Source organism: Geotrypetes seraphini, chromosome 12 (assembly GCF_902459505.1).
Source record: "Geotrypetes seraphini chromosome 12, aGeoSer1.1, whole genome shotgun sequence".
Lineage (NCBI taxonomy): Eukaryota > Metazoa > Chordata > Amphibia > Gymnophiona > Dermophiidae > Geotrypetes > Geotrypetes seraphini.
The window spans coordinates 116650901-116678676 of NC_047095.1; the positions used below are offsets into that span (position 1 = coordinate 116650901).

The following is a 27776-nucleotide window of genomic DNA, read 5'->3' on the forward strand; positions in this document are numbered from 1 at the left end:
TTCCTATTGTTCCTCCCATCAATGTTATCTTTCCTAGACTATATTGTAGTTCTTCCTCCTTTCCTCTTGTTAACTGTCTTTGTAGTCAGTTTGTATATGTCTCTGTCCTAATTTTTATATTCCACTTTTTTTACTATTGTATTTTCGCCTAGAATTCAGGATAGGCAAGTAATCAAATCTTAAATAAACTATGAAACTATGAAGGTGAGGGAAGCTAGCGTTTTGAAGGAGACACCTTTGAGCCTGTTCTCAGGGTCTCTTTCTATGGCCTACCCCCTAGCACTATGGCACAGCACTGAAGCACTTGCTCAGTGAGATGAAAACTCTAAAGCTTCCTGCCGAGAATAATGGTGTTACCTGCTACTGCCTCTGGCACAGGAGGAGCCCAGAAAGATTTCAGCGGGAAAGGAGACTTGAGTGATGAGGATGATTAGAATGAGTTATTTGATGCCCTTTGAAATCCATCACCATGCCAGAGAGTTCTGGATACAAATATACAGGCCGCAATCTTAGTAGTGCCAGCACAGATGTCATTCTGGATGTGCAGTATCGACTGCTTCCAGAAGACACGAAAAAGCAAAAGAGAACGAGACAATGGGAACTCACAGCACAGCTCTGCACGGGGCAGGAGTGTAGGAAGATCGCTCCTGCCCTACATCACCGCATCACCACCAGGTAAGTCCGGGGGTGGGCCAGAGCCGGCCCAAAAATTATTCGCGAATTTTCCCTATTCGTGGGCCGGCTCTGCCCCTAACTGCCGCAAACAGGGAGGGAGAAGTGTATTCTGCTTGTCCGTGTGCGGGGCTATGAGCATGAAAGATTGGAAGAGCTGCACAGGAAAAAGTAAGCTTTGTTCCCAAAAGGAAAGATAATTTCTTACCTGGTCAGAAATTGGTACAAGACCCAAGAGTGCTCAAAGAAAGAAGTGCACCATATTCAACCGTTCAAAGTGTTGGAAGAAGTTTTTGACTTGGGCTTTTCATATAAGTGCTATGATTGAGAGAAGCAGAGACAAGCAGTGTGGGGTCTAACTCCATTTTTGGTCTCCAGTTTATCCCTCTGAGCACTTTTTTGAAGACTACTAATGTAATATATATAATAGTTATTGCTGGGTTTTCATTTATATTTTTCAGAAATGGGTGCAGACCATGCCCTTCCTATTTTCCCTCTGAATTCTGCACCTAGAAAGATAAATAAGACGGGAGAGAGGCTGGGATGATTCCTGAGGGTCTCAAATGAATTCCAGTCCTGGCAGGAAGAAAGTTTCTGCTTTGAACATATAATTGGAAAGATTGTAAAAGATTAAATTATTGTTTTTGGTGGAACTCGGTGTGTCACATGTATAAAATGGAAAGAGCGCTAGCAGTTCAAAAAGGGTATTTTAATCAATTTAAGGATGTGTGGAGGCCATTAATAAGTTATTATAATGAATAATCAGCATTTTTTCCTACTTAATATATATATATTGTTTGAGGGTGGGGGATGTGTTTGTGGCTTTCAATAATAAATTATAGAACAAATGGTATATGATATTATATTATGTAATATATTTTTGTTTGATTATAATTTTTGGGGGGGTGGGTTGGGATAAAATCTTTTTCTTGAGAAATTGTAGAGTTTCAAGTGATGTTGTATATTGAATGATGATTTTTCTGTACACTTGTTGAAAAATCTAAAACGAATAAAGATTTATTAAAAAATTAAAAAAAAAATTAAAAAAATCTTTATTTCTGCTTTGTTTTCAATCCCATTTTCCCCAAAGATCTCAGAACGGGTTACAGGTTTAACATACATAACATGCAGTTAACGGGTTGTAATTTGCACTGGGTTTGCCATCATTTCATTACAAGTTTACGATATGAGTTTTATCCTAACCTGACACATACGGTTACAATTTACCATATTTATCCTTCCAGTACAAGTTTTATCCTAACTTGACACACATACGGCCTCTTTCCCGAAGCCCTTTAAATCTCTATGGGCTTCGGGGCCGCTAGCGCGGCTTTGTAAAAGAGGCCAATAGACTGTTTACAGGTTAAATTTTTCCATAGTTAACTATTAACCAGAGAGAGACAAACTGTTTCTCTGTACTCCCAACTGCTTCTTCCCCCCTTCTCCCAACAACTGCTTTCTGAGCCCTCTGTACACTGTTTATCAAGCCAAAAAAAATAAAAAAAAACCTCTTTCAAAAGAGCCAATGGTAGCTCTCTATTCTAAGAGCCAATAGTAGCTCTGCTCTAAGAACCAATAGTAGCTCTCTGCTCTAGGCAGTGGGAGGAGTCCACACAGTATGTATGACAACATCCCTATTGCTATGACTTCTGAGGCAATAGAGAAACCTCAGCGATTCTTTACCTTTTTTTTAGTCTGGCCCCTTCAGTGGCGAAGTAAGGGGGGTGGGAGGTTCGGTCCGGCCCAGGCGCTGTCTTGGATATGTTGGCACCTCTCCTCTTTGACCTGCTGCCACGTGCGCACCTTCCTTTTCCTCCCTCGTACCTACTTAGGACCAGATACACAAAGCCTGTCACACTATAGTGAAAAAACAAATCGCTTCCTCCATGGTATTTTTTTTTTTTTACCTGCAATGCTAAGCCAAAAAAAAAATAAAAAATTGTATGTATGCTATTTGTGTGGAGGATCGCAAGCAAAAGGAGGGGAAGAACTGTGCCTTAGGTGCCTCAGAGCCTTAGGCCCCTCCCAGTGCATTACCGACATGCACTGGGAGGGGCCTAAGACCATGACTGGCTCAGGCACCAAAGGTCTGTGGTGTACCAAGGGCAGTGGAGGGGTACGGACCATCCCGGGTGCTCGCCCTAAGGGGGTGCACAGCCGGCCAGGTCCAGAACCTCCTGCCCCACTCTGCCACAGGACCTGCACCTGAGCTTGGCTGCCGGTCCACCCCCTCCGATGTACTTGTTCCGGAGCAGAGTCGGCAGCTGTGGGGAGGTGCAGCAAAGTCCCGTGATGACTGCATCTGCCGGCTCTGCTCTGGAACCCAGACAAATTCCGGGTTTTGGAAAGTCCGTCCGGAAAAAGAAGACATGTCCGGGTTTTCTCGGACATCTTGTGATCCTAGGGAGGAAGTATGACTTGTGTGGAAAGATTCTCCCCAGCCTTAAAAAAAAGAAAGAGTTTTGTTTTATAGGGAAGGCTGGTCTGAGAGTGTGCTGGAGCAAGTGGATATTGAATTTTAAAAGATCTGGACATTACATTACATTACAGATTTCTATTTCGCCATTACCTTTTGGGATAACAGGGTACAGATAGAGGTTTACCTTACAGGACATTGAGCGAATAGGGTTTGGACATTTTAGGTTAGGTAGGGAACACTTTCAGGTCATGGACCTGGAGGGCCGCCGCGGGAACGGACTGCCAGGCACGATGGACCCCTGGTCTGACCCGGCAGAGGCAATGCTTATGTTCTTATGGTTCAAAGCGGATTACAAAAAGAGTTATGGATGAAGGGTTACAACGTTAGATCAGAGAAGGTTTCCAAGAGAGGGAAAAGTAGGATCTGGGGTTAGGGAGGGGATGGTAAGAGGGGGGTTAAGCTTTATCATGATATTAAGCTTTATCCTGGTATTCATGGTATTAAGCTTTATTAAGGGATTTCTTGAAGAGTATAGTTTTTATTTTCTTTCTGAACATCTTGTAGTCTGGGGTTGTTGTCAGTAAGTTGGAGACTTGATTGTCTATCTTCGCTGCCTGAATGGCCAGTAGGCCGTCGTATAGTTTTTTCCGTTTTACTTCTTTGATTGGGGGGTAAGTGAATGGGGTGTGTGTTTTTCTATGCCTGGTAGAGGTAGTTTGGATGAGGCGTTCATTTAGGTAGATTGAGCTGTCTCCATTTATAGTTTTAAATAGTATACAGTAGAATTTAAATTGTATTCTTTCCTGGATTGGAAGCCAATGAGAATTAATGGATGCCTCAGTAATGTGATCATGTTTTTTCAATGAGTAGACGAATCTCAGAGCTGTATTCTGAATTGTCTGTAGTTGTTTAATCATTATTGCAGGGCAGGGGAGGTAGAGGATGTTGCAATAGTCTAGGATACTTAGGATTAGAGATTGTACTAGGAGCTGAAATTGTGTTTTTTCGAAGAATTTTCAGACTTGTCTAAGGTTTCTCATAACTGCGAAAGATTTCTGTATTGTTTTGTTAATTTGTGGTTGCATGGTGCAGCATACCTAGAAGTTTTCGGGTGGTTTGCAAAGGGTAGTTGATAAAGTTGATTTCTAAGTTGGTTATGGTTGGGATTTTGTTATTTTCTAGGAGGATGAATTTAGTTTTGTCTGGTTTGAGTTTCAGTTTGTGGTCTTCCATCCAAGTCGTAACTGTAGCTAGAGGTCTGTGTAGTGTGTCTGTCATTAATAGCATTGGTTGGTCGAAAGGAATGAGGATGGTGATGTCATCAGCATAGCTATAAGAGGTTAGGCCTTGTTTGTTCAGGTAAACGCCGAGAGAGGCCGTATATAGGTTGAAGAGAGTAGGGGACAGTGGGGACCCTTGTGGAATGCCGCAGGGGTTGGACCAAGGTTTGGATTTTCCTTTGTCTGATTTTACTTTGTATGTTCTGGATTTTAAGAAACCTTCAAACCATGAGTATACTTTATCTGAGATGCCTATTGAGTCCAAGATTTGCAGTAGGATGTTATGGTCTACCAGGTCAAATGCCGCCGTCAGGTCCAACTGTATGAGCAGCATTTTTTTTCCAATGCTGAGGCAAAAAAAAGCAGAAATATTTTTATAAGCTGATTGTTGCTATTGTCTGAGTAGGTAGAACAGACATTTCATCCAGTCAAGTTTTCAACTTGTCCAGCCATCTGATTGCAGGTCACCCTCTTTGCTTGGTTCCTTCGATCTTCCCAACCATAATGTCCTTCTCCAGTGATTTCTCTCTTCTGATGGTGTGACCACAATAAGACAGTCGTAATGTCATCATTTGGACTTTGAGTGACACAGCTGGTTTGATCTCTTCCAGAATCGATTTGTTAGTTCTTCTGATGGTCCACGGCACGTCTAAAATCCTTCTCCAGCACCAAAGCGCAAATGAGTCCATCTGCTTTCCATCTTGTTTCCGTAGTGTACAGCTTTCGCATCCATAACTGAGCACTGAGAAAATGCGTGTTTGGAGTGTTACCTCTTTGCCTTTGAATACTTAGTCGAGAGCCTTCATTGAAGAGTGACCAAGTGCTGTTCTATGGAGTATTTCCTCCCTGCTGGTTGCTTCTTTGTTTACGAAAGAGCCCAGGAGATTGAAATCCTTCAATACTTCTATTCTATCGCCTTCAAGCTCAAAATCTTCATCATTTTCAGTGTTCATGATCTTCGTCTTGTTTATTTTCTATCCTAATCCAGTGTTATGATTTAACTCATAGGCAGCCCTAAAACAAGAACTTCTAATGAATGCTGGAACTGCACATAAGTACTGGGGATATTCATTCGTTACCACATACCTGTAGCCTGATGCATGAATTCACCCCAGGCTACAGAACATTTCTTGAAGATGAAAAGCAAAGTTTTCAATTGGAGGGGGGGGGGGGGGGCGTGCATTGCATGGCGATGCCGGGCGCCATTGCCCCAGGCGCTTCCTTCCCTCACTAGGGCCACTGCATTAGTGTATGGGTAGCATGCATACAGTGGCATAGCAAGGGTGAGAGGTGCCCGGGGCGATGGCGCTCCTCCCCGCCTTCTTCTCCATCCCCCACCTCCACACGCCCCTTCCCCACCCCCGCCCGCGCATGCGACACTTCCCTTCCCCCGTACCTCTGTAACATCCCTGGCACAAGCAGCAATCCCCCAAGCTGCTGTCGCGCCAGCGTCGGATCTTCCTCTGATGTCACTTCCTGGGCGTGGGTCCAGGAATGTTAACAGAGATAAGGGGGAAAGGAAGCAGCGAGAATGCACAGCAGTTGGGGGGGGGAAGTGGGGGCGGAGAGGAGGACGGGTGCTTGTTCCCTCACCAAGACTACGCACGGGAAAGATGCTTCCCCCCTCACTCGCCTCCCTCTTACTATACCACTGCATGCATTCATCCAAAAATTATTGTGAGATATCGCAGCATGCCCCACAGTAAGACACACTTTGTTGCTGTAGTAAATATGAATTATGGAGGGTTACATATTTAAGCCCCCCAAAAAAGAGAGAGGACACCTGACCCCCCATCCCTGCCACAACCACAGTAACCTGTCTTCTTTATAGAGGACTGTCTGGGTGGTTTCCTGGACTGGAGGGCATTTGTCCAGGTTTTGGACTCGCTCTCTCCAGTCCAGCCCCCACCTTGGGCTTGCAAATTGCTCTTTGAGTTTCTGCCGTCCCCAGTATCCCCTCCGGCAGCACATTTTCAAAACTTCAGGCTGCCAGCAGCGTCAGCAATGTGGTCCCGCTGCCGTCGATCCACCCCAGAAGCCTTCACTCTGCAGCACTTCCTGTTCCTCTGTAGGCGGGACGCTGCAGAGCAAAGGCTTCCAGGCCAGGCCGAAGGCAGCAGGATCCTGTTATAAACGCTGCCAGCTGCCTGAAGTTTTGAAATTGCAGCACCGGAGGTGGTTCTGGGGACAGGGGAGACTCGGCCATACCTGACTCTGGGGTGAACCGGGTGGGGGGATGGAGAGGGAGAGAGGCTGCGCTGGGGGGCAGTATAGGGGCAAGTCACTGTGGGTGTGGCAGGGACGGGGTCAGGTGTCCTCTCTCTTTTTTGGGGGGCTTAAATATGTAACCCTAGTAAAAAGACTCCATAATTATTTATACATACGTGTCCTTGATTTTTTTTCTATCATTGGTTTGCCTCTGTTTGGTATGTATTCTTGAAAACAGATGAACTCAGGTTCACAGATGCACCTGTGCTAAATCAGGTTCCCTGACTTGTCCTTCTTCCTGGGACCACCACCCCCTCCCCCTGCAGCCAGGGAGCCACCTTAAGGAGGCAGGATCCCAGACTTCATGCTTTGCGCATGCCCTGTGGATTTCTCTCCCTCTATTGTCTGCAAGGATGTAAAAAAAATCCAAAACCTGGAAAGACTCAGATTAAAGAAGGAAACTTCCTCCCTCCCTGGTACTGGAAATCCCTGCAGGTCCTAGCAGGGAAGGATTTTATTGAGACACTCAGGAATCATCCCAGCCTCCGCTTGTCCTAGTCACCTTTTCTAAGAACAGGGAAATCTCCAGGCTGGATCCATCCCAGCAGTTGCATAATTCAGAGGGAAAACTGGAGAGAGATGACTGCCCTGTTTTTTGATCAGGTAAGAAATTCTCATATAGACACTCATTCTCTCCTCTCTTCCCTCTTCCCTCTTCCTCCCTCTCTCTCCTGTCCTCAACATTCTCCACTGACCCCCCCAGCATTCTCCAGACACCATCCCACAGTCTCTTTCCCTCCTAGCTCTCCAGTTTCTGCTGTTTCCTTTAAGCCTTTTCTGCACAAGAAAGATCTCTGGTTTAGTCCTGGTGCATTCGTTGGACCTGAGTTTCTCTGTTATCACAAGTGCACCCCAAACAACAAAGCAAATCAAAGATACAAACAAAATAAAAAAAAATCTTAATGGCACAAAAAAGGTGAAACAGCAATAATGTGTATAAGTAATTTTTAAATTTAAATTACAAAACACACAAATACATATAACATAAAAATGTATTTGAATATTGCAATACCTTTTGGTTCGACGTTGTTCAGCTAATTCTTTTGTAAACCACAACAGCGAATTAAACATGTTGATAAATACTAATCCCCCCCCTTTACAAAACCGCAAAAGTGGTTTTTAGCATTGGCCGGCACGCTGAATGCTCTGCCTTGCTGCCGATGCTCATAGAGTACCTATGAGCGTTGGGAGACAAGTATTGTCACCTTATGTTATGCTATATCAGTGGTCTCCAACTCAAACCCTTTGCAGGGCCACATTTTGGATTTGTAGGAACTTGGAGGGCCTCAGAAAAATATAGTTAATGTCTTATTAAAGAAATGACAATTTTGCATGAGGTAAAACTCTTTATAGTTTATAAATTTTTTCTTTTGGCTAAGTTTTAATAATAATATTGTAATTTATAGCTAAAGAGACAAATGATCAAGAAACTGTTTTATTTTACTTTTGTGATTATGATAAACATACCGAGGGCCTCAAAATAGTACCTGGCAGGCCGCATGTGGCCCCCGGGCCGCGAGTTTGAGACCACTGTGCTATATTATGTAAGCTTCAAAAAACCAAAAATTGTAAATACCAATAATATAGAAACTCTCATTCAAATAAATTTGTACAATTTTCCTTGCTAAACCGTCCCCGCCAGGATCCTCTCCGTCCCCACCCGTCCCCGTCAGGATCCTCTCCATCCCCGCCCGTCCCCATAAAAAGCAGCAATTACTTCTGACAGGATCATCAATTCCACAGTTTCTTTTGTGTTTGTGCTGCTGTTTTCCTTGTGGAATCTCTTTGGTGGAACCCTTTTTTTGTTTTCTGTTCAGGTAATTAACTTATAAACCCCCTCTTTTACTAAGGCTGACGTGTCCATTATATTATATGGACGAACCCTGCTTCCAAAGCCTTCCATCCCCGTGGGAGTCCCATTGGCTAGAGGGGGGGTCCCTGTGGGAGTCCCGTAGGCCAGTGGGGGTCCCCGTGGGCTAGGGGGGGGGATTCCCGCGATCCCCGTTCCCGTGCAGACCTCTAGTCACAAGGAGCAGTGTGGGTTTGAACCCACAACCTCCAGGTGCCAAGGCTGTAGCTTTAACCACTGCGCCCACTCTCCTACTTAGCCTTTCAATTTTTGCATTGGATGAATTGATTATGGAGGTCCGCCCTGTGCCCCAGAAACTTGCTAGTCTTTCCTGGTTTTCTCCTTCTTTCTTTCTGTCTTTTTCTTTTCCAATATGGGATTTGTCGTTTTGTACACCACTCTGATTTTGCTTTGAAGGGCAGGATATTGAATGCAGCTCAACTAAACTAATGAAACTGGCTGTTCTAGGCACCGGTCACCTTCAGGGAAGTCGCTGCTTATTTCTGGGAAGAGGAGTGGTGCATTCTGGGAGAATGGGAGAAGAAGATGTACAAAGGGGTCATCAAGGAGGTTCACGGCTTTTTGATATCACGAGGTAAATATTCCTATTTAACATACAAAAATTTAGATATTATTTGATGTTAGATATTTGGGGGTCGATATTCTAAGCGATTTAAGTTCAAAAAAGATATAGCTGCACTAGAAAAGCTTCAAAGAAGAGCGACCAAGATGATAACAGGGATGGAACTCCTATGAGAAAAGACGAAAGAGGTTAGGGCTCTTCAGCTTGGAAAAGAGATGGCTGAGGGGAGATATGATTGAAGGTGTAGAGAGGGTAAGCGGTACCCAGGGCGGTAGCACCCCTCCCCCGCTGCTTTCTTTCCCCCCCCCCCCCCGCCCCTTCCCCATACCTTTGTAATTTCATCGCGAGCAGCCACCAATTGGCTGCACGCATTGGGTTTGATGCCATTCTAGTCATCACCGAGATTTTGGGGGGGGAGAGGACGACTCTGTTTATAGAATCAGGCCCAAAAATGTACACAGTACTTTAAACTAGAACCTTCATGCAAGACCTTCCGGGGTCTGTTCTCCCTTTTTGGTACAACTAAAGGTAGGAGTAATGCAGCAAGTAGGAAAAAGGAGACCTCATTTAGAATATTGTGTACAATTCTGGAGGCTGCACCTTCAAAAAGATATAAAAAGGATGAAGTCGGTCTAGAGCAGGGGTGTCCAACCTGTGGCCCGAGGGTCATAAGAACATAAGAACTGCCATCTCCGGATCGGACCCATGGTCCATCGAGTCCGGCGATCCGCACACGCGGAGGCCCAGTCAGGTATACACCTGATGTAGTTTTAGTCCCCCATATCCCTCTATGCCTCTCGTAAGGAGATGTGCATCTAATTTGCCTTTGAATCCTAGCACAGTGGATTCCTTAATAACCTCCTTTGGGAGAGCATTCCAGGCGTCTACCACTCGCTGCGTGAAGCAGAACTTCCTGACATTTGTCCTGGACTTGTCCCCCCTTAGCTTCAAACCATGTCCTCTCGTCCGTGTCACGTTGGACAATGTAAATAATTTATTTTCCTGCTCTATTTTATCGATGCCTTTCAGCATTTTGAACGTCTCGATCATGTCCCCTCGCAGCCTCCTCTTCTCAAGGAAGAACAGTCCCAGTTTCTTGAGTCGTTCCTCATATTCCAAGTTCTCCATACCTCTTATTAGCTTCGTTATTCTTATTAGGGTCGCATGCGGCCCCGTGAAGTATTTTGTGCAGCCACGGTCAAAGGCAATGCAGTGTTTTCCTCTTCTGCTCCCGGGTGTTTACTGTCTTGCCGGCTCCCTCCTCTGTCTTGCTGCAGCGTTTGCGCAGCCCCAGAAACATTTTTTCAGTCAATGCGGCCCAGGGAAGCCAAAAGGTTGGACACCCCTGGTCTAGAGGAAGGCTACTAAAATGGTGCATAAGACTACTACTACTATTAATTATTACTACTATTAACTACTATTAATTATTACTACTATTAACTACTACTACTACTACTATTAATTATTACTACTATTAACTACTACTACTACTACTAATTATTTCTATAGCGCTACCAGACGCACGCAGAGCTGTACAGAGTCACAAAGAGTAAGAAAACAGTCCCTGCTCGAAAGATTTAAAGATCTCAATCTACATACTTTGGAAGAAAGGCGGGAGAGGGGAGATATGATAGAGACGTTTAAATACCTCCGTGGCATAAATGCGCAATGAGTCGAGTCTCTTTCATTTGAAAGGAAGCTCTGGAATGAGAGGGCATAGGATGAAGTTAAGAGGTGATCGACTCCGGAGTAATCTAAGGAAAAACTTTTTTTATTGAAAGGACGGTAGATGCATGGAACAGTCTCCCGGAAGAGGTGGTAGAGACAGAGACTGTGTCTGAATGCAAGAAAGCCTGGGATAGGCACGTGGGATCTCTCGGAGAGAGAAAGAGATAATGGTTACTGCGGATGGGCAGCTCTATGACCTCACAATGCAGGCACAGAGCCTCAGCCTATAGGAAGAGGAGATGCAAATGTTAAGAGCCTTAGCCAATAGGGAGAGGAAGAGATAATGGTTACTGCAGATGGGCAGACTAGATGGGCCATTTGGCCTTTATTTGCCATCATGTTTCTATGTAAGTACAATTTAAATGTAATGTTTCGTTTTTGTTTTGTTTTTTTATTTACAGGCTATTCAATTTTTAATCCCGATGTTGTTTTCAAGATTAAAAAGGATGATGGAAAATATTTCCCTCAGCACTGTGAGCAGGAGGGAAAAGAAAACTTGAATGACCCCAAGACAAGTAAGTAACTGTTTGGGGTCTGATATTCAGACTGCGGGAGACGGCTGGCGCCCCCTTGTGGTTGGTGGCGAAACCAGAAATCCAGTGCCAGCGCCACATCCAGTGACCAGCATTGAATTTCCGGCTTAGATTTAGCCAGCAGAATCCTAGTGGCCAACGATTGACCAGCTTTTTAGATGAGTCTGTGTGTCTGCTTAACCTTGGCGGTGATTTATTGATTGATTGATTCAATTTTTCTATACCGTCCTCCCAGGGGAGGTCAGAACAATTTACATTAATGTATTCAGATACTCAACATTTTTCTCTCTCTGTCCTGGCGGGCTCACAATCTATCTAATGCGTGTCATAGCTGGTCATTGGACTAGCTACCAACCAGGATATTCAGCGAAAGGTAGCCAGCTATCTCCCGCTGAATATCAGTGGGTAACCGATTATGTGTTATTTGCCCAGCTCCTGGCTGGTCAGTTAGTGTTGGCTATTGGGAAGTTTGAATTTAAAAAACTCCCCATTAATTTCAAACACTGGAGATGTATACTGTATAGATCACAAGAGATCAGTGGTGCCACTTGGGTGCCTCCCCCACACTTCCTCTCCACTTGAGCACCCCTTCTTCCCCCCCCCCCCCCCGCATATCTCTTGAAACGTTCGCCGGCACAAGCAGCACCTTCCACCAGCTGCTCATACCTGCGTCTGTGCCCTTCTGATGTCACTTCCTGGATCTGCAGCTAGGAAGTGACATCAGGAGAGAGCTGATACCAGCATGGTGCTCATGCCAGAGGTGGAGAGAGAGGAGAGGCGCCAGCGCCCTCCTGTAAAGATGGTGCCTGGGGCAGTCGCTTCCCCTCTCCCCCTTTACTAAGCCACTGCAGGAGATCAGTCATTAACATCAAAGTATTTGGAAACTTAAATTCTTGTTTCCTCATGTATTATCGTATCCTTGGTGAATCCTTCTAGCCATGTTGGTTTCCTCATAACAGGCCTTCCGACTGTAACATCTGCTTTCTCACTGAACATTAAACAAGAGGAAGATCCCTCCTTCATGGATCATCCTGAATTGGAGGCTTCTCTAACACGTAAGTCTCTAAAATCCCTCTTTACTAAGAGCAGCCAGATTCTATAAATGGCGCCTAGGTATGTACGCCTAGCCAAGTTCCGGGAGGAACTCAAAATATTTTTTTTTTTTAAATTCTTTATTCGTTTTTAAACTTTCATCAAGTGTACAAGAATCATAATAAACACTATTAATTAGATCACTTGAACATCTTATCATTGTATCTTATAAATATAAATGCAACCCTCTCCCCACCCTCCCTCTAAGCCAGGGGTCTCAAAGTCCATCCTTGAGGGCCGCAATCCAGTCGGGTTTTCAGGTTTTCCCCAATGAATATGCATGAGATCTATGTGCATGCACTGCTTCAATGCATATTCATTGGGGAAATCCTGAAAACCCGATTGGATTGCGGCCCTTGAGGAGGGACTTTGAGATCCCTGCTCTAAGCCCATTATTCATTATAAGATCATAAACCCTCCTATTAAACCCTTCCCCTCTTTCATCACTAAGTGGTGTATAATTAATAGAAAAATGGCATTTAATCATGACAAAAAGATGTTAATGGCTCCCATATTTTTATAAAACTTTTATACTTTCCATTCTGTACCGCCAATGTTCTTTCCATTCTATATAAGTGACACAACGAATTCCACCAGAAATTAAAATTAAGTCTACTGTGATCTTTCCAATCCTATATAAAAAAAGGCTAACTCGCACATGCGCACTCCTATTTGAGTGCTTCCATGATCAGTAGTTCCGTGGCCGCATGAGTGCGCATGCGCGAATCCCCACCACTTCCCTACACTCACCGGAAGGAATGGACTGTACGAGTCCCCAGCACAAGTGTGTGGCCGACCCAGGATCGTGGGAGGATGCGCCACGCAAAGTGCTGCACACGTACTGGAGGGGGAGGGACATACCGGTTCTGCACATACCTCCCTCCAGCGTTGGCAGCCACAGCACGCTAAACAGGCTGCTTCGGCCTTTCTCCTGCAGTTGAGTCCCTCTGCCTCGTCACTGATGACGTCATCAATGATGCGACAGAGGGACTCAACGGCAGAAGAAAGCCGTGAAGCAGCCTGTTTAGCGTGCTGCGGCTGGAGGGAGGTTTGATATTAAAGTCATCTCGCTGGGAGAGAAGCATCTGCCTCGGGTGCTTCAGGCAACAGCAGCGTTTACAATTTGCTGCTGTTGCTGGCTTCAGGCCTTCCTCTCTGGCCGGTCCTGCCTACTTCCTGTTTTCATGAAGACAGGACCGGCCAGAGAGAAAGACCTGAAGCCAGCAACAACAATGAATTGTGAATGCTGCTGCTGACCAAAGAAGTAGTTAAATGAGGAAAGGGAGCAGAGGGGGAGAGAATGGCTTGGAGGGAAGGAGGAAAGTATGCCAGACCAAGGGAAAAGGAAGGAGGAGATGGAGAGAGGCCATATAGAACAGAGAGAGAGAGGGCGGACACTGGATGGAAAGAGAAGAGAGGGGCAAGACAGGGTGAACAGTAGATGGAAGGGGTAGAGAGAGGGAGACACACCGAATGGAAGTGTGGAGGACAGGGGGAGCAGACGTTGGAAGGAAGTGGGGAGGAGAAATAAAAAAGGCCACATGCAGGATTGAGGGAAGCGGATAGAGTTAGAAATAAAGATAGACAGACAGGGGGCCAGGGAAAGACACAGACAGAAAGAATGACAGCGTCCAAGGAGAGAGGGACAAATTAAAAAAAAACAAAAAAAACAGACAGACAGACATCTACTCTAGCACCCGTTAATGTAACGGGCTAAAACACTAGTTATTAGTAATATGTTGGATGGCAACTCCTGTCATGATCAATAAAAGTTTATTGTTACTCGATGATATCTGACTCTTTTTCTTCATGGACATTGGAGGAACTCAAAATTGATTAATGAACTTAACTGGCATGGTACTTGACCACACAATTAAAAGCTCATTAGAAAACAATTAAGCGTTCCGCATGGAACTTGGAGCAGCATCTACTGATGCCTACTGCTACCAATCATTTTTATAGCTCTACAAGACATACGCAGCGCTGTACGTCAAAACACAGAAGAGAGAGTCCCTGCTCAAAAGAGCTTACAATCTAGTCAAGACAGACAAACTGGAGAAGAAGGTGCATCAATACAGTGTGCTCAGGTGGGAGAACCGTATACAGCTGCATTATGATGTCATCAAGAATTCTGGGAATGACCCAGATGCATTGTGATGTCACTGAGCGTTCAGACAGCTTCTACTGCTATTAATCATTTCTATAGTGCTACTAGACAAGCAGCGCTGTACATCTAAACAAAACATACTGTAAAAGAGAGCGTCCCTGCTTAAAAGAGCTTACAGTGGAGTCAAGACAGACATACTGGACAAGAAGGTGCATAAATACACTGGGGGAACCATATACAGTTGCATTATGATGTCATCAAGAATTCTGGGTATGACCTAGATGCATTGTGATGTCACTGAGCGTTCTACTACTACTAACTATTTTTATAGCGCTACTAGACATTCCCAGCACTGTATGTCAAAACAGAGAAGAGACAGTCCCTGCTCAAAAGAGCTTACAATCTAGTCAAGGCAGACAAACTGGATAAGAAGGTGCATCAATACACAGTGCTCAGATGGATGCCTAATTCAAGGCCTAGCAGCACCTCCACAAAGTAGGCATGGTTAGGGGGTGGAGAATAGACATGGTATGACTTAGGAATCTGTGTCTGGCGCCAGGAAAACCCTGGCCTAATAGGTCCTCCCTCCTTATTTGCAGTTTTGGGATTCGTGAATTTGGTTATTCACGAGTCTCCAAACAAGCAACCCCCCTCCCACCTCCACAGCTTCCCTTTAAAGCCCTGGTGGTCTAGTGGTGGAACGGGGCAGGAGCAATCTTCCTCTGCTCCTGTCCTGTGCAGATCCACAATCCAAAATGGCTGCCGCAAGTCGGTCTCGTGAGACTGCTGTGGAAACTTGAGATTTTTAAGAGCAGATCTGCACAGGGCAGATGCGTCGGAAGATTGCTTCTTCCCCGCTTCACCACTAGACCACCAGGGCTTTAAAGGGACGCTGTGAAGGGGTTCAGGAGGCAGGAGGGAGTCAGGGTGGGGACCCTAAAGTTATTCGAAATTGTTTCTAATATTCACGAGGGAGCTGCACTCCCTAATCCCCGCAAATATGAAGGGAGATGTGTGTTTAAGTTGGAGTTAAGCGCTTCTGCAAACCGCCCCTAGTAGTCAATTGACAACCGTGCCGACTGGTGTCTAGGAGATAGTTTCCACTCGATACTGTTTATAAAATCAGGTCCTTTGTGGGTTTATCTCCCTCTTTTTCCTTGCTAATAATTGCTTGTCTTAGGAGCCTTCAAGTGGGATCTTAGGACATCTCCCATCTTGGGTTACAGAATCATAAGGAGTTAGTAATTTACAGATGGAATCTAATTTTATTTTCTGTGATGGTTGCATTAAAAACTCCAGATGGCAGAAATTTGTAGCCTGTTTATCTAGTAACAATATCCACCTATTTTATTGCTTTTAATGCACAGAGTTGCCCACTTTGGTATGAAAATGATTGCGATACTGATAGATATCTGATGATGAACAGCACAGTGGCACCCTCTTTTTTCTTCAATCCACACTGATGGCAGTGCACTGCTAACTAAGCCCCGGAGTAACATTTTCTAAACATATTGAATGATCTTTTCACTTAACAGGCTCCTCCAGTGTCAAACCTGACATTTTAATCCGATTTGAGCAAAAGGAACTTAAGATAGAGTCCCAAGGATATGAAGAAAAGAGAAACCTGCCCATCACAGACTCATGTGAGGACCTTCATGAACCAGGTGATGCATTTTTGTATAAAAGCTAGTGCTGAGCTATTCCAAATATTTTTCACAGGAAAATATTTCACAGGAAAATTTCACAGGAATATTTCACAGGAAAATATTTCACAGGAAAATATTTCACAGGAAAATTTCACAGGAATATTTCACAGGAAAATATTTCACAGGAAAATTTCACAGGAATATTTCACAGGAAAATATTTCACAGGAAAATATTTTTTCCTCTGGAAAAAAGGGCTTTATAATGTGGATAATTTATTTCTCTTTTTTCCTTTAATTTTCAGGTCTCTGGTTTTATCTTTAATTCTTTCTCTCTTCTCTCCCCATCCCTATCCTACAGCTTGTTTCTCTTCCCATATCCACTTTGTCTTTTCCAGTCTTATACTCTTTCCCTTTTGAAATTTCTTCTCTTCTCTCTCCTTTTAGTTTGTGCCTTTTGCTCATGTCTCCCTTCCTTCCCTTCATCTTTGTTCATCATCTATTATTGGAAAATGGTAAAACCAGAGGACATAATTTGAGGTTGAGGGGTGGGAGACTCCAGAGCAATGTAAGGAAATTCTTCTTTACGGAGAGGGTGGTGGATAAGTACATAAGTAGTTGCCTCCGCCGGGGCAGACCAGAGGTCCATCCCGCCCAGCGGTCCGCTCACGCGGCGGCCCATCAGGCATATTGCCTGAGCAGCGGTCCCTGACTAATTTTATACCTACCTCTACACTTATCTCTAAACCTTCCACTGCTCTTATCTGTACCCCTCAATCCCATTGTCCTCCAGGAACCTATCCAGGTCTTCCTTGAAACCCTGTACTGTGCTATTTCCTATCACGGCCTCCGGAAGGGTGGATGCCTGGAATGCGCTCCTGAGAGAGGTGGTGGAGAGGAAAACGGTGACAGAGTTCAAAAAAACGTGGGATGAACACAGAGGAAGTAGAATCAGAAAATAATATTAAATATTGAAGAACTAAGGCCAGCACTGGGCAGACTTGCACGGTCTGTGTCCTTATATGGCCTTTTGGGGAAGGATGGGCTGGGGAGGGCTTCAACGGCTGGGAGGATGTAGATGGACTGGAGTGAGCTTTGACGGAGACTTTAGTAGTTGGAACCTAAGAACAGTACAAGGCAGAGCTTTAGATTCTTGCCCAGAAATAGCTAAGGAGAAGAAAAAACAAAAAAAAACAACAAATTTTTAGATTGAATCAGGTTGGGCAGACTAGATGGACCATTTGAGTCTTTATCTGCCGTCATCTACTATGTTACTATGTCTCTCGTCCTTTAGCCTTTTTTATAATTTCTCTTGTATCTCTCACTGTTTCTTTTTTTTTTTTTTGAAATAATGTTTGACCTCGCCCTTCCCTCCCACCCGGCAGCGTGTGGATTTTATTTTCTGTGAGCCGTGCACTGCAAAGCTGAAGGGAGAAAGGCAGAATAGCCTTACTGAAAGAGAATGAAGGAAAGGAAGTAGAGTCGGGAATAGTAGAACGTATTTTTGGTTGGAGGGGCTAAGCAAACTATTGTCCAGCCCCAGCCCTAAGCTCTCTAGTTGCTGATAGGGGGGCGGCAGTGGTCCCTGTGGCTTGCTCCATTCCACTACCTATGTGTGTCTTGTTTTAATTCGATTGTAAGCTCTATTGAGCAGGGATTGTCTCTTACGGGTTTATTGTACTGCGCTGCAGCGCTATAAAACCACAAGGGTTCTTCGAAACCTTTCTGTACTTTCATATTTTCGCGCCCAACCAAAAACATACATTTTTCCCAGCATCCCAAATTCTGTAACCAGCGCCCATTTCGGAGGCGCCCACCTAGATAGAAACATAGAAACAGATAAGGGCCCTAGCCCATCAGGTCTGCCCACTCTACTGACCCACCCCCCAAGTCTACTATCCTAGGGATCCCACTCCTGGTGACAGGTTCCCTTGGCTTAACCCTCTAAGGGATCCCACATGGGCATCCCATTTGCTCTTAAATTCTTGCACGCTGTTTGCCTCCATCACCTGCACCGGGAGCTCGTTCCAAGGATCAACCACTCTCTCGGTGAAGAAATATTTCCTGGTGTCGCCATGAAATTTCCCGCCCCTGAGTTTGAGCAGATGCCCTCTTGTGGCCGAGGGTCCTTTGAGAAAGAGAATCTCTTCTTCCATCTCGATACGGCCGGTAGTATACTTAAACGTCTCGATCATGTCTCCTCTCTCCCTACGTTCCTCGAGTGAGTATAGCTGCAAATTTTTCAGCCTTTCCTCGTACGATAGATCCTTGAGCCCCGAGACCATCCTGGTGGCCATCCGTTGCACCGACTCTACTCTCAGCACATCTTTTCGGTAGTGTGGTATCTAAATCGAACCAGCTCAATTAAGCTTTTTAATCAGCGCTGATTGAAACCTAGGCGCCTCTCAAGAAAGCGCGATTCTGTAACAAGGCGCCTCTAAAAATTTAGGCGGCCTTCCAAAAAAATAGGCGCTATGCGTGTTTGGCGTGGGCGTGGCTACGTGTTAGGCGCCTTGTTGCAGAATCGCCGCTCTTGAGCGTGCTTTTGCGCTCAGCCAGGCGCCTTTTAGTTGTGCCTAGAGCTGGCCTATTTCTTGGGCGCCTCCAAAATAGGTTCCGCTCGGCGCGATTCGTTAAACAGCGCCCAATTTGACTTGAATCGCGCTGAACGGTGCCTAATTAGGCGCATAACTTTTAGGCGCTTCTTATAGAATTTGCCCTTTAGTGCCATCAGAAAAGAATAATGAAAGTAGCATAATTTGCATAATTTGCATAAAAGTAGCATAATTTGCATAAAAGTAGCATAATTTGCTTTTGAGATATTTAATAAATAGTGTTTAAAAATAAAAGTGCAGAAACGTTTTGAAGATCCCTTGTAAACAGTCGTCGCGTCCTGCACTGGGAGCTGAAGGGCGAAAGGAGGCAGGAATGATCTACATTGGCAGCAGCGGGTTGGAACGAGGTGCAGTTCCACGGCAGCTTTCGTTCCCATAGTATTGTGGGAACCAGTGGTGTAGCGAGGGTAAGAAGCGCCCAGAGCGTTGGTGCCCCTCCCCTGCCCCCCTTACCCCATCTGCTCTTTCCCCGCCTCCTCCTGCCGCGTGCGCCCCCTTCCCCCGTACCTCTTTAATGCTCCGGATGCGAGCAGCAACCTGCTGCTCGCACCAGCATCGGCTCTTCCTCTGATGTCACTTCTTAGGCGCGGGTCCAGGAAGTGATATCAGAGCAAGAGTCAACACTGACATGAGCAGTAGGTTGGGGTTGCTGCTCGCATCCGGAACGTTAAAGAGGTATGGGGGGAAGGAAGAGGTGCACGCACATGGTAGTGGGTGGGGGGGGGAAGTAGATGGGGGACGGACGCCACTGGTGGAAACCTAATCTAATCTAATCTAAACCTTAAGTTTATATACCGCATCATCTCCATGAGAATGGAGCTCGACACGGTTTACAAGAACTTAAAATAGTGGGTAGAGAAGAAGAAAAAGGATTACATGAACTTATGTGTAGAAGGGGGGAGAGAAAGGGGGGAAGGAGAGAGCTACAATTTGCTGAAAAGCCAGGTTTTCAGTTGTTTGCGGAATAACTGAAGGGAGCTCAGGTTCCACAGCGGGGTGGTGAGGTCGTTCCAAAGACCTGCGATTTTGAAGAGAAGGGATTTTCCCAGTTTGCCTGAATAGTGGATGCCGCGTGGAGAGGGGAAGGCTAGTTTAAGCCTTTGGGCAGTTCTGGAGGAGTCGGGACTGGAGGAGTTGAAAGACAGTGGGATAAGAGGAGGCAGGATTCCGTGAATGATCTTGAAAGCCAGGCAGGAACATTTGAAATGGATTCTGGAGATTATTGGGAGCCAATGAAGTTTGGCAAGGAGTGGGGAGGCATGGTCAGACTTGCGTTTTGAGAAGATCAGTTTGGCTGCAGTATTCTGGATTAGCTGGAGTCTTAGAATACTTTTTTTTGATAGATTTAAGTAGATGGCGTTGCAGTAATCTAGTTTGGAGAGGATGATGGATTGGACAAGGATGGCAAAGTGTTGTTGGCTGAAGTAGGATCTAGCTTTCCTCAGCATGTGAAGGCTGAAAAAGCATGATTTTGCCAAGGAGTTGAGGTGGTCATTGAGGGAGAGAGAGGAATTGATAGTGATACCAAGGACCTTGCATGAGAACTCGAGCTGTAGTGCATCGCCTGTGGGTAGTGCGAAAAGGGTGGGCAGGTGTTCGAATTATGGGCCGAGCCAGAGTAGTTTTGTTTTAGATTCATTTAGTTTCATCTGTACCAAGAGGGACCAGGCACGGAGTCTCATTATGCAAGCTGTAATGTTTTCGTGGAGGTTGGTGAGGTTCTGGTCAGTCTCAAGGAGGACAAGGATGTCATCTGCATAAGTGTAGATTGTTTCCAGGGGGGATAGTTGAAAGAGTTTCAGGGAGGACATGTAGATGTTAAAGAGAATAGGGGAAAGGGGTGATCCTTGAGGGACACCGCAAGATGGAGTCCAAGGAGTGGACATGGTGCCATTTGTGTTGATGGTGTAGGAACGTGAGCGTAAGAAGTTTGAGAACCACATTAGGACGGTGGAGTCGATTCCAATCTCGGAAAGTTGGTAAAGTAGTATGTCGTGATGGACGACATCAAAAGCAGCGGAAAGATCGAATTGTAGTAGGACAGCGAATTTGTTACGTGAGTGTAGTTGTTGTACCTTTGAAATTAGGGAAACTAGGAGGGATTCAGTGCTAAAGCAGGGTCTGAAGCCATGTTGATAGGGGTGAAGAATGGAGAATCTCTCGAGATAGGAGGAGAGCTGGGTAGCAACTATGGTTTCTAGAAGTTTGGTAAGTAGAGGGATATTTGCTATGGGACGGTAGTTTGATGGTAGGGAGGGGTCGAGATCGGCTTTTTTCAGAATAGGTGACAAGGCAATGTGGCCCATTTTTGTGGAGAACAAGCCTGACAGTAGAGCAGAGTTAATGAGTCTCGTAAGGGAGGAGATGGCCTGTGCAGGAATGTTTTCATAAAGGTGGGATGGGAAAGGATCTAAGATGCATTTGCAGGATTTCAGTCTGAGGCAGAGTTTAGAGATCTGGGGTTCAGATATGGGTTCAAATGTCGTCCAGGATCTATCCGCTGGGATAGGGTTTGAGTCATTGGGAGGAAGAGAATTGTAAGAGACTGCTGAGGGGAAAGAGCTCCTTATGGTGGAAATCTTTTCATTGAAAAATTTGGCTAAGTCGTTTGCGGAAGGAGGGGAGAAGGGAGAGGTGGAGTCGTTTTTTGAGGTTAAGTTTCGCCAGATGTAGAACAGAGTACTATTTTGATTTTTTGATCTGGTGATTTTATCTCCATAGAAATTCTTTCTTGCTTTTTTTAGTATTGTGTTATAGCACTTGATGTTGTCTCGCCAGGATTGTTTGTCTGAGGGGGATTTCGATTTTTTCCATTTCCGTTCCAGGGCTCGACAATTCTGTTTTAGTTCCCTGTGATATGGAAGGTACCAGGGGGCTTTGTGGGAGTGGGAGATAGATTTTGTAGATAAAGGGGCCAGAGCGTGGTAGGTAGTCCCGGAAAGGGTAACCCAATTATGCCAGTTGGACTCTGGGTCTGTGTGTTTAGGAGAAGGGGGAAGTTGGTTAAGAAATTGGGTCCAGAACAATTCGCTCGTGATTTTTTGCGGTAGGTGATAGATTTTGTGGGCCGGGGTGGAGTACCTAGATGAGACATGAAGATGGGGAGGCAGAAAGAGCCTAGAAGGTGGTCAGACCACGGGACAAGGTCCCAGCGGGCCTCTTCTGCTTTCCCTGTCTTGCTTCCTGTTCATAAATAAAGAAGGTCTTTAACGCCTTCCTTTCAAGTGTTGTGTTCCTTAACTCAGTATTCCAAGGCCATTTAAAAGCTAGACATGTTATCTTTTTTTTTTTATATATATAGGCAGCCAAAGTTACAGTGCCGACCTCACAATAGAGATCCTAAAAGCAGAAGAGCCTCATGTTGGTGACCAGCTGGAGGGAGGAGAGGAAGACACTGATACCAAGAGCGGTGAGCCCAAAATTCTACTAAAAATCCTTGCTATGTGCTGAGGAGTATATCAAATGTTACATACGGTATATAGGGCAAATCGGACTTTACATTCCACCAGAACATGCAGCCCGGATGGGGATTACTGCGTCGCATTCTTGCCCGAAATGCAATCAGGCTCACGCATCTTTGAGTCACATGTTGTGGGCCTGCCCCGCAATCCAACAGTTTTGGAGACATCTGGGCCTATATACCACATCGCTTTGGGGAAGGCGATGGCTTCCGCAACCGAGGGCGTTATTTGGATTTTATAATATAGCCTCGCCCAAACCCAGGGGAATGTCAGCATTTATCTCCAGAGCCCTTTTGATGGGGAAAAAAGCCATCCTCACCAACTGGCTCTCCCGTGATCCCCCGTCATATGCACCATGGAGATCCCTAATGATAGTGCACACAACACTGGAGAGACGCATGGTGGGACACTTGACTCTTGGCCCGGGTCGCAAATTTTGTCAGGTGTGGGAGCACTTCTGGCAGGACCTCACACCGCGTGCTCGCAGTAGACTTTTGAATCTTTAAGATTTGATTCCCACTCTCAGCTGTTGGACTGGCCATGGATTCTTGGGGAGGGGAGGGGAGGGGAGGGGGGATGGGAGGTGAGCATGGGGCATTGACGCCATTTGTGAAAGCTTCAGGTTTGAAAATAATTCTACATGCAAAATGACACCAGCGCAAGGTTTTAAAATTATAACCAGGATTTATTGAATTATTGGTTCTATTTTCCCATTATTAGATCAAAAGAATAGCATAATTGCTTACGTTGCGCTCATGGGAGATCATCATCGTGGCCAAAGACTGGCCTTCTCACAATGGTCTCGTTTTTCTATCTCATTACAGTCTATTATATAACTTTTGGTTTAGTGACATCATCAAGTTTGACGACCAATAACATTTCTATGGGTGGTCTTAAAGTTTAAACAAAGAAACATTCCTCCATGTTTAAAAGTTAGTCAAAGTTTCAGATGATTTCTGAATTAACATTAACATTCAAAAGAATTCACAATTATTAACATGGTAAATTCTCAGTCCTTCCATGCTGACAAGTTCTGAGCCTTAAAGGAAAAAAACAAACTCCTAAGCTGACAGATTCAAATTGCACAGCCTTACACAGAAATCTTACTCAGGAGAAAAAGGGGGGGTTAAAACCCCTCTCCTCTTCCTGAAGCATGTTTATGCTTATAAAACCATTTATATAAACCATTTATATTTTACACAATCATATCATCACATATTACATCCATGGGCCCCAAACATTCATAATTTCATTCATATCTTGGCCATTCATACTTCATACATTTTATATCTCAGTTTGGAATATGGAATCTAATATGCTTTTTCTAACTGGTCTAAGCACATCTGTTTTCAATTAGAACCACGAGGCTAAAGGCAGGAAGCTGAACAAAGAACAGAAACTATTCACTGGCACAAGATGCTGGCCTAAGACAGGACAGTCATAGTAAAGAACCTAAACTGGACTCCATGTCTCATGTAGTCATGATTTCCACTATGATTTAGCTCAACAGCAAAATACACAAGAAAACACCATTCTTTTCCTTATATTAATCTTTAGTGTGTTTTTCTTTCTTCTGGCCTTAGCTACATTATATTTAAATGTTTTATTCACCTATTTTTCGTACGCTTCTATTTGGGCGTGGTCCTTAACTAACACAGATGTTTGTCTAACTAGAATTACCCAGAATCATACGAAAAACTACAAAAATACTGCACTATCATGCTTCTGACCTCCATTGCATCGTACCATAAACAACACGCTAGCCACCACGAGCCACGCGCCACGCGCCAAGCGCCACGATTCAGAGGGGAACTGATTATATTGTTGAAAATGTTATTTCCTGAATGGTACTACTGTTTGTATTTGCTTCTTACTGCTGGAATAATAAAAATCATTTAAACATATAGGGCAAATCGTATTACGAGCTTTCAGTTACATTTGATTTACTAAGTCATTTAGAATTTATTTGTTTTAAGCCGGCAAATCTGTAGTTCAGGGACCCAAATCCTAAATGAATTCCAGGTCTCCAGCAGAGTGGCCCAAAGTGTTTTGTTAGAGACTTAAATCGGAATGAAGGGAAACGCTACAAAGAATGGAGGTGAGGATGAAATACACAGAACGAGCAGGAAGAGATCAGACTTAAGGGCTCATTATCAAAGCACTTAGACACACAATATACCAGAAGTTTCTATAATATTTTGTGTGTCTAAGTGCTTGGAAAATTAGCCCCATGGTCTGTTTTCTCTATTCTTGTGTTATTCCCTACATGTACCTGTCTGCAAGAAAAAGAAACCTCTCTCTCAGTGGCGTAGCGAGGGTAAGCAGCGCTCGGGGGGGGGGGGGGTGCGCCCCTTCCCCGTACCTTTGTTATTTTGTCACGGGCAGCCACCAATTGGTTGCCCTCTCTGACATCACTTCCCAGAAGTGACATCGGAGAGGATGCCGAACCCGACACGGGCAGCCAATTGGTGGCTGCTCGTGACAAAATTTAACAGGTATGGGGAAGGGGCGCGCAAGGAAGCAGCGGGGGAGGGATGCCACCGCCCTGGGCTGCTTGCGACGTTAAAAAAGGGAAGGAAAAGGGCGCATGCGCGGCAGGGGGCGGAGTGGGAAGGGGGTGCGGGGAGGAGGAGGGCTGCCAGTGCCCTCAGCAAGACGGCGCCCAGGGCGCACTGCCCCCCTTGCACCCCCCCTAACTGCACCACTGCTCTCTCTTTAAGATGTTATATGGAGCCTCAGCCAGGCAAATGTCTTTACACAACTCTGTGAGAATATTTCCCTCTATTGGGGCCTTCTCCCTAACTATAAAATTAATGATCACACTCTCTCATTTTTATCCAACAGATGATGAAATCTGGAGTAACAGTGAGAGAATGAGAATGTGCAATGGGCAGCAGAGGAAGAAGTATAAACAGAGAGATCTTTCTAGAGACCACCCAGATCCTTCAGCCGACTGTGAAGGAGGTGTCACTAGAATAACACCATCCAGGGAGAAGGACCAGGCCCAGAAAGGACAGAGAGCCAACACACGTACTGAACAAGAAAGACTTGCCAATCACTGCTCACACTGGGCGCAAATTCAGAGACCATTTCAGTGTACTGCATGTGAGGAAAGGTTTATTCGGAAATCAACTCTGACAGAACCGAAGAACTTGAACATACAAAGCAAGCCTCTCCGCTGTACTGAAGGTGAAAAAGGTTTTACGTATAATTCACATCTTATCATTTGTCAGAAAGTTCACGAGGAACAAAAACCATTCAGACATTCCGAATGTGATAAAAGCTTCACTGAGAAATTTGATGCGAAAAGACAAGGCTTGATCCATGCTGGAGAAAAGCTATTTAGGTGTTCTAAGACATGCAGCCTGCTAAGGCAGAAAATGGATCTGGTGGGGGAGAAGCAGTTTAAAAGCGCTGAAGGTGATGAAAGCTTCAGTCAAAAATCTAACCTAAGAATTAATGAGAGAATTCAAGCTAGACATAAACAGTTTAAATGTTCTGAATGCCATAAGTGTTTTGGTTCAAAATATGATCTAAGGAACCATGAAAGAATTCACACAGGAGAGAAACCATTTAAATGTCCTGCTTGTAATAAAAGTTTTAGCAGAAAATCTTGCTTAAAAGTCCATGAAACGATACACACTGGAGAAAAACCGTTTCAGTGTTCAGAGTGCAATAAATGTTTCAATTCAAAATCTTCCCTAAGGAATCATGAAATAATTCACACCGGAGAGAAACCGTTTAAATGTTCCGCGTGCGATAAAAGCTTTAGTCGCACGTCAGACCGAAGAGTTCACGAAAGAATCCACACTGGAGAGAAACGTTTTAAATGTTCTAACTGTGATAAATGTTTTATTTCAAACTCTCATCTAAGAGTCCACGAAAGAATACACAATGGATTAAAACCGTTTAAATGTTCTGAATGTAACAAAAACTTCAGTCAGAAAAGTAACCTAAGAATTCACGAAAGAATCCACACTCGAGAGAAGAAATTCTGATCACCTGACAAGAAGCTCGGAGCAAGGAAACGGAACATAATGGTAAAGGAGAAACACGTTCCGAGAAATGCAGTCGGAGACCAAGAAAATGTGGAAGAGAAGTGCCAGCTATCATGCTTGGTGCCAAGATTTGATTAAAAACTATTTCTAAATATGGAATGGGACTGCCTTTTTTGTGGTTACACATTCAAAGTGGTTTACATATACAGTATACAGGTACTTATTTTGTACCTGGGACGATGGAGGATTAAGTGACTTGTCCAGAGTCATAAGGAACAGCACTGGGATAGGATCCCACAACCTCTGGGTGCAGAGGCAGGAGTAGAGAATGACACGGGGACAAATTTTTCCCCCCATCCCCATGGGAACTCATTTTCCTGCCCCAGTGAGTTCTTTTCCTGTCTCTGCCCCGTTCCTGCAAGCTCCTGTCCTCATCTGCACAAGCCTCAAACACTTTAAAACCATAAGTAGCAACATTCTAGAGCTCAGATTGTGATGTCATAATGCCTCATTCCACCAATGCCTAAGCTCCGTCCTCATCTGCACAAGCCTCAAACCCTTTCAAATCCTAAGTAGCAACATTCTAGAGCTCAGATTGTGATGTCATGATGCCTCATTCCACCAATGCCTAAGCTCCATCCTCATCTGCACAAGCCTCATAAGTAGCAACATTCTAGAGCTCAGATTGTGATGTCATAATGCCTCATTCCACCAATGCCTAAGCTCCGTCCTCATCTGCACAAGCCTCAAACCCTTTAAAATCCTAAGTCGCAACATTCTAGAGCTCAGATTGTGATGTCATAATGCCTCATTCCACCAATGCCTAAGCTCCGTCCTCATCTGCACAAGCCTCAAACACTTTAAAATCATAAGTGTTCAAGGCTTGAGTGGTTAAGGCAGAGCTTCCGGGAATGGGGCGAGGAGAGCGCCGAAACGCGTGGAGATGGGACTGGGAAATTCCTGCAGGGGCGGGGGGAAAAATTTGTCCCCGTGTCATTCTCTAGGCAGGAGCTCTACCGCTAGGCCACTCCTCACCTCTGGGCATGATAACAACTATAAGACAAATAGCTATAACTTTGGGAGACTAAAATCACACTGTACTTCCTACTCTGACGTAGGAGCAAAGTTCATTGTTGTAGTAGCGTGCACAAAACTAACCCAGTTAGAAGCATTGTCCCCCCAAGAGAAGCCATTTCAACATTGAGAACGCAAGGTTAAATTTGATTTTTAATAACCACTTTCGCTGCTATCCACTTTGGCGGACACTGCCCTGGACCCCTGAAGAAGGCTTGTGAAGCTGAAACGCGGACCGTGTTGGGTCCGCAGTTACTCATTGTGGATGATTTTGCCTTTTATGGCGATTGATAAAGTTTTTGCATCAAGAACATTGATTCCACAGCACCTTTTTTTCCCTTGGATCTTCCATATTTACTGTGGAATAACGGGTTTCCGTTGTGTGAGAACATGATCAAAACATCAAACTGGAATCTGACCAGGGGTCTCCAGAGATGGGAAGTGATGGTCCTAT

General features: G+C 44.8%; 1 protein-coding gene across 1 annotated transcript; it reads left to right on the forward strand.

The window, feature by feature from the left end:
- The first annotated feature begins 7004 nt into the window (after positions 1-7004).
- LOC117346616 (gastrula zinc finger protein XlCGF26.1-like) lies at positions 7005-26524 on the forward strand. The gene is made up of 7 exons (XM_033916484.1): positions 7005-7242; positions 8957-9083; positions 11201-11314; positions 12292-12387; positions 16067-16195; positions 22091-22198; positions 25095-26524. The coding sequence occupies exons 1-7, from the start codon at positions 7219-7221 to the stop codon at positions 26246-26248; spliced, it is 1752 nt and encodes a 583-aa protein (XP_033772375.1). The 5' UTR covers positions 7005-7218; the 3' UTR covers positions 26249-26524.
- Positions 26525-27776: the final 1252 nt, after the last annotated feature.

Excerpts from the sequence above, each read along its gene's own strand:
- LOC117346616 (XM_033916484.1), top strand. The coding sequence starts at position 7,219 with ATGACTGCCCTGTTTTTTGATCAG. Across the intron at positions 12,388-16,066 it reads ATTGGAGGCTTCTCTAACAC|GCTCCTCCAGTGTCAAACCT; the intron begins GTAAGTCTCTAA and ends TTCACTTAACAG. Across the intron at positions 16,196-22,090 it reads TGAGGACCTTCATGAACCAG|GCAGCCAAAGTTACAGTGCC; the intron begins GTGATGCATTTT and ends TTATATATATAG.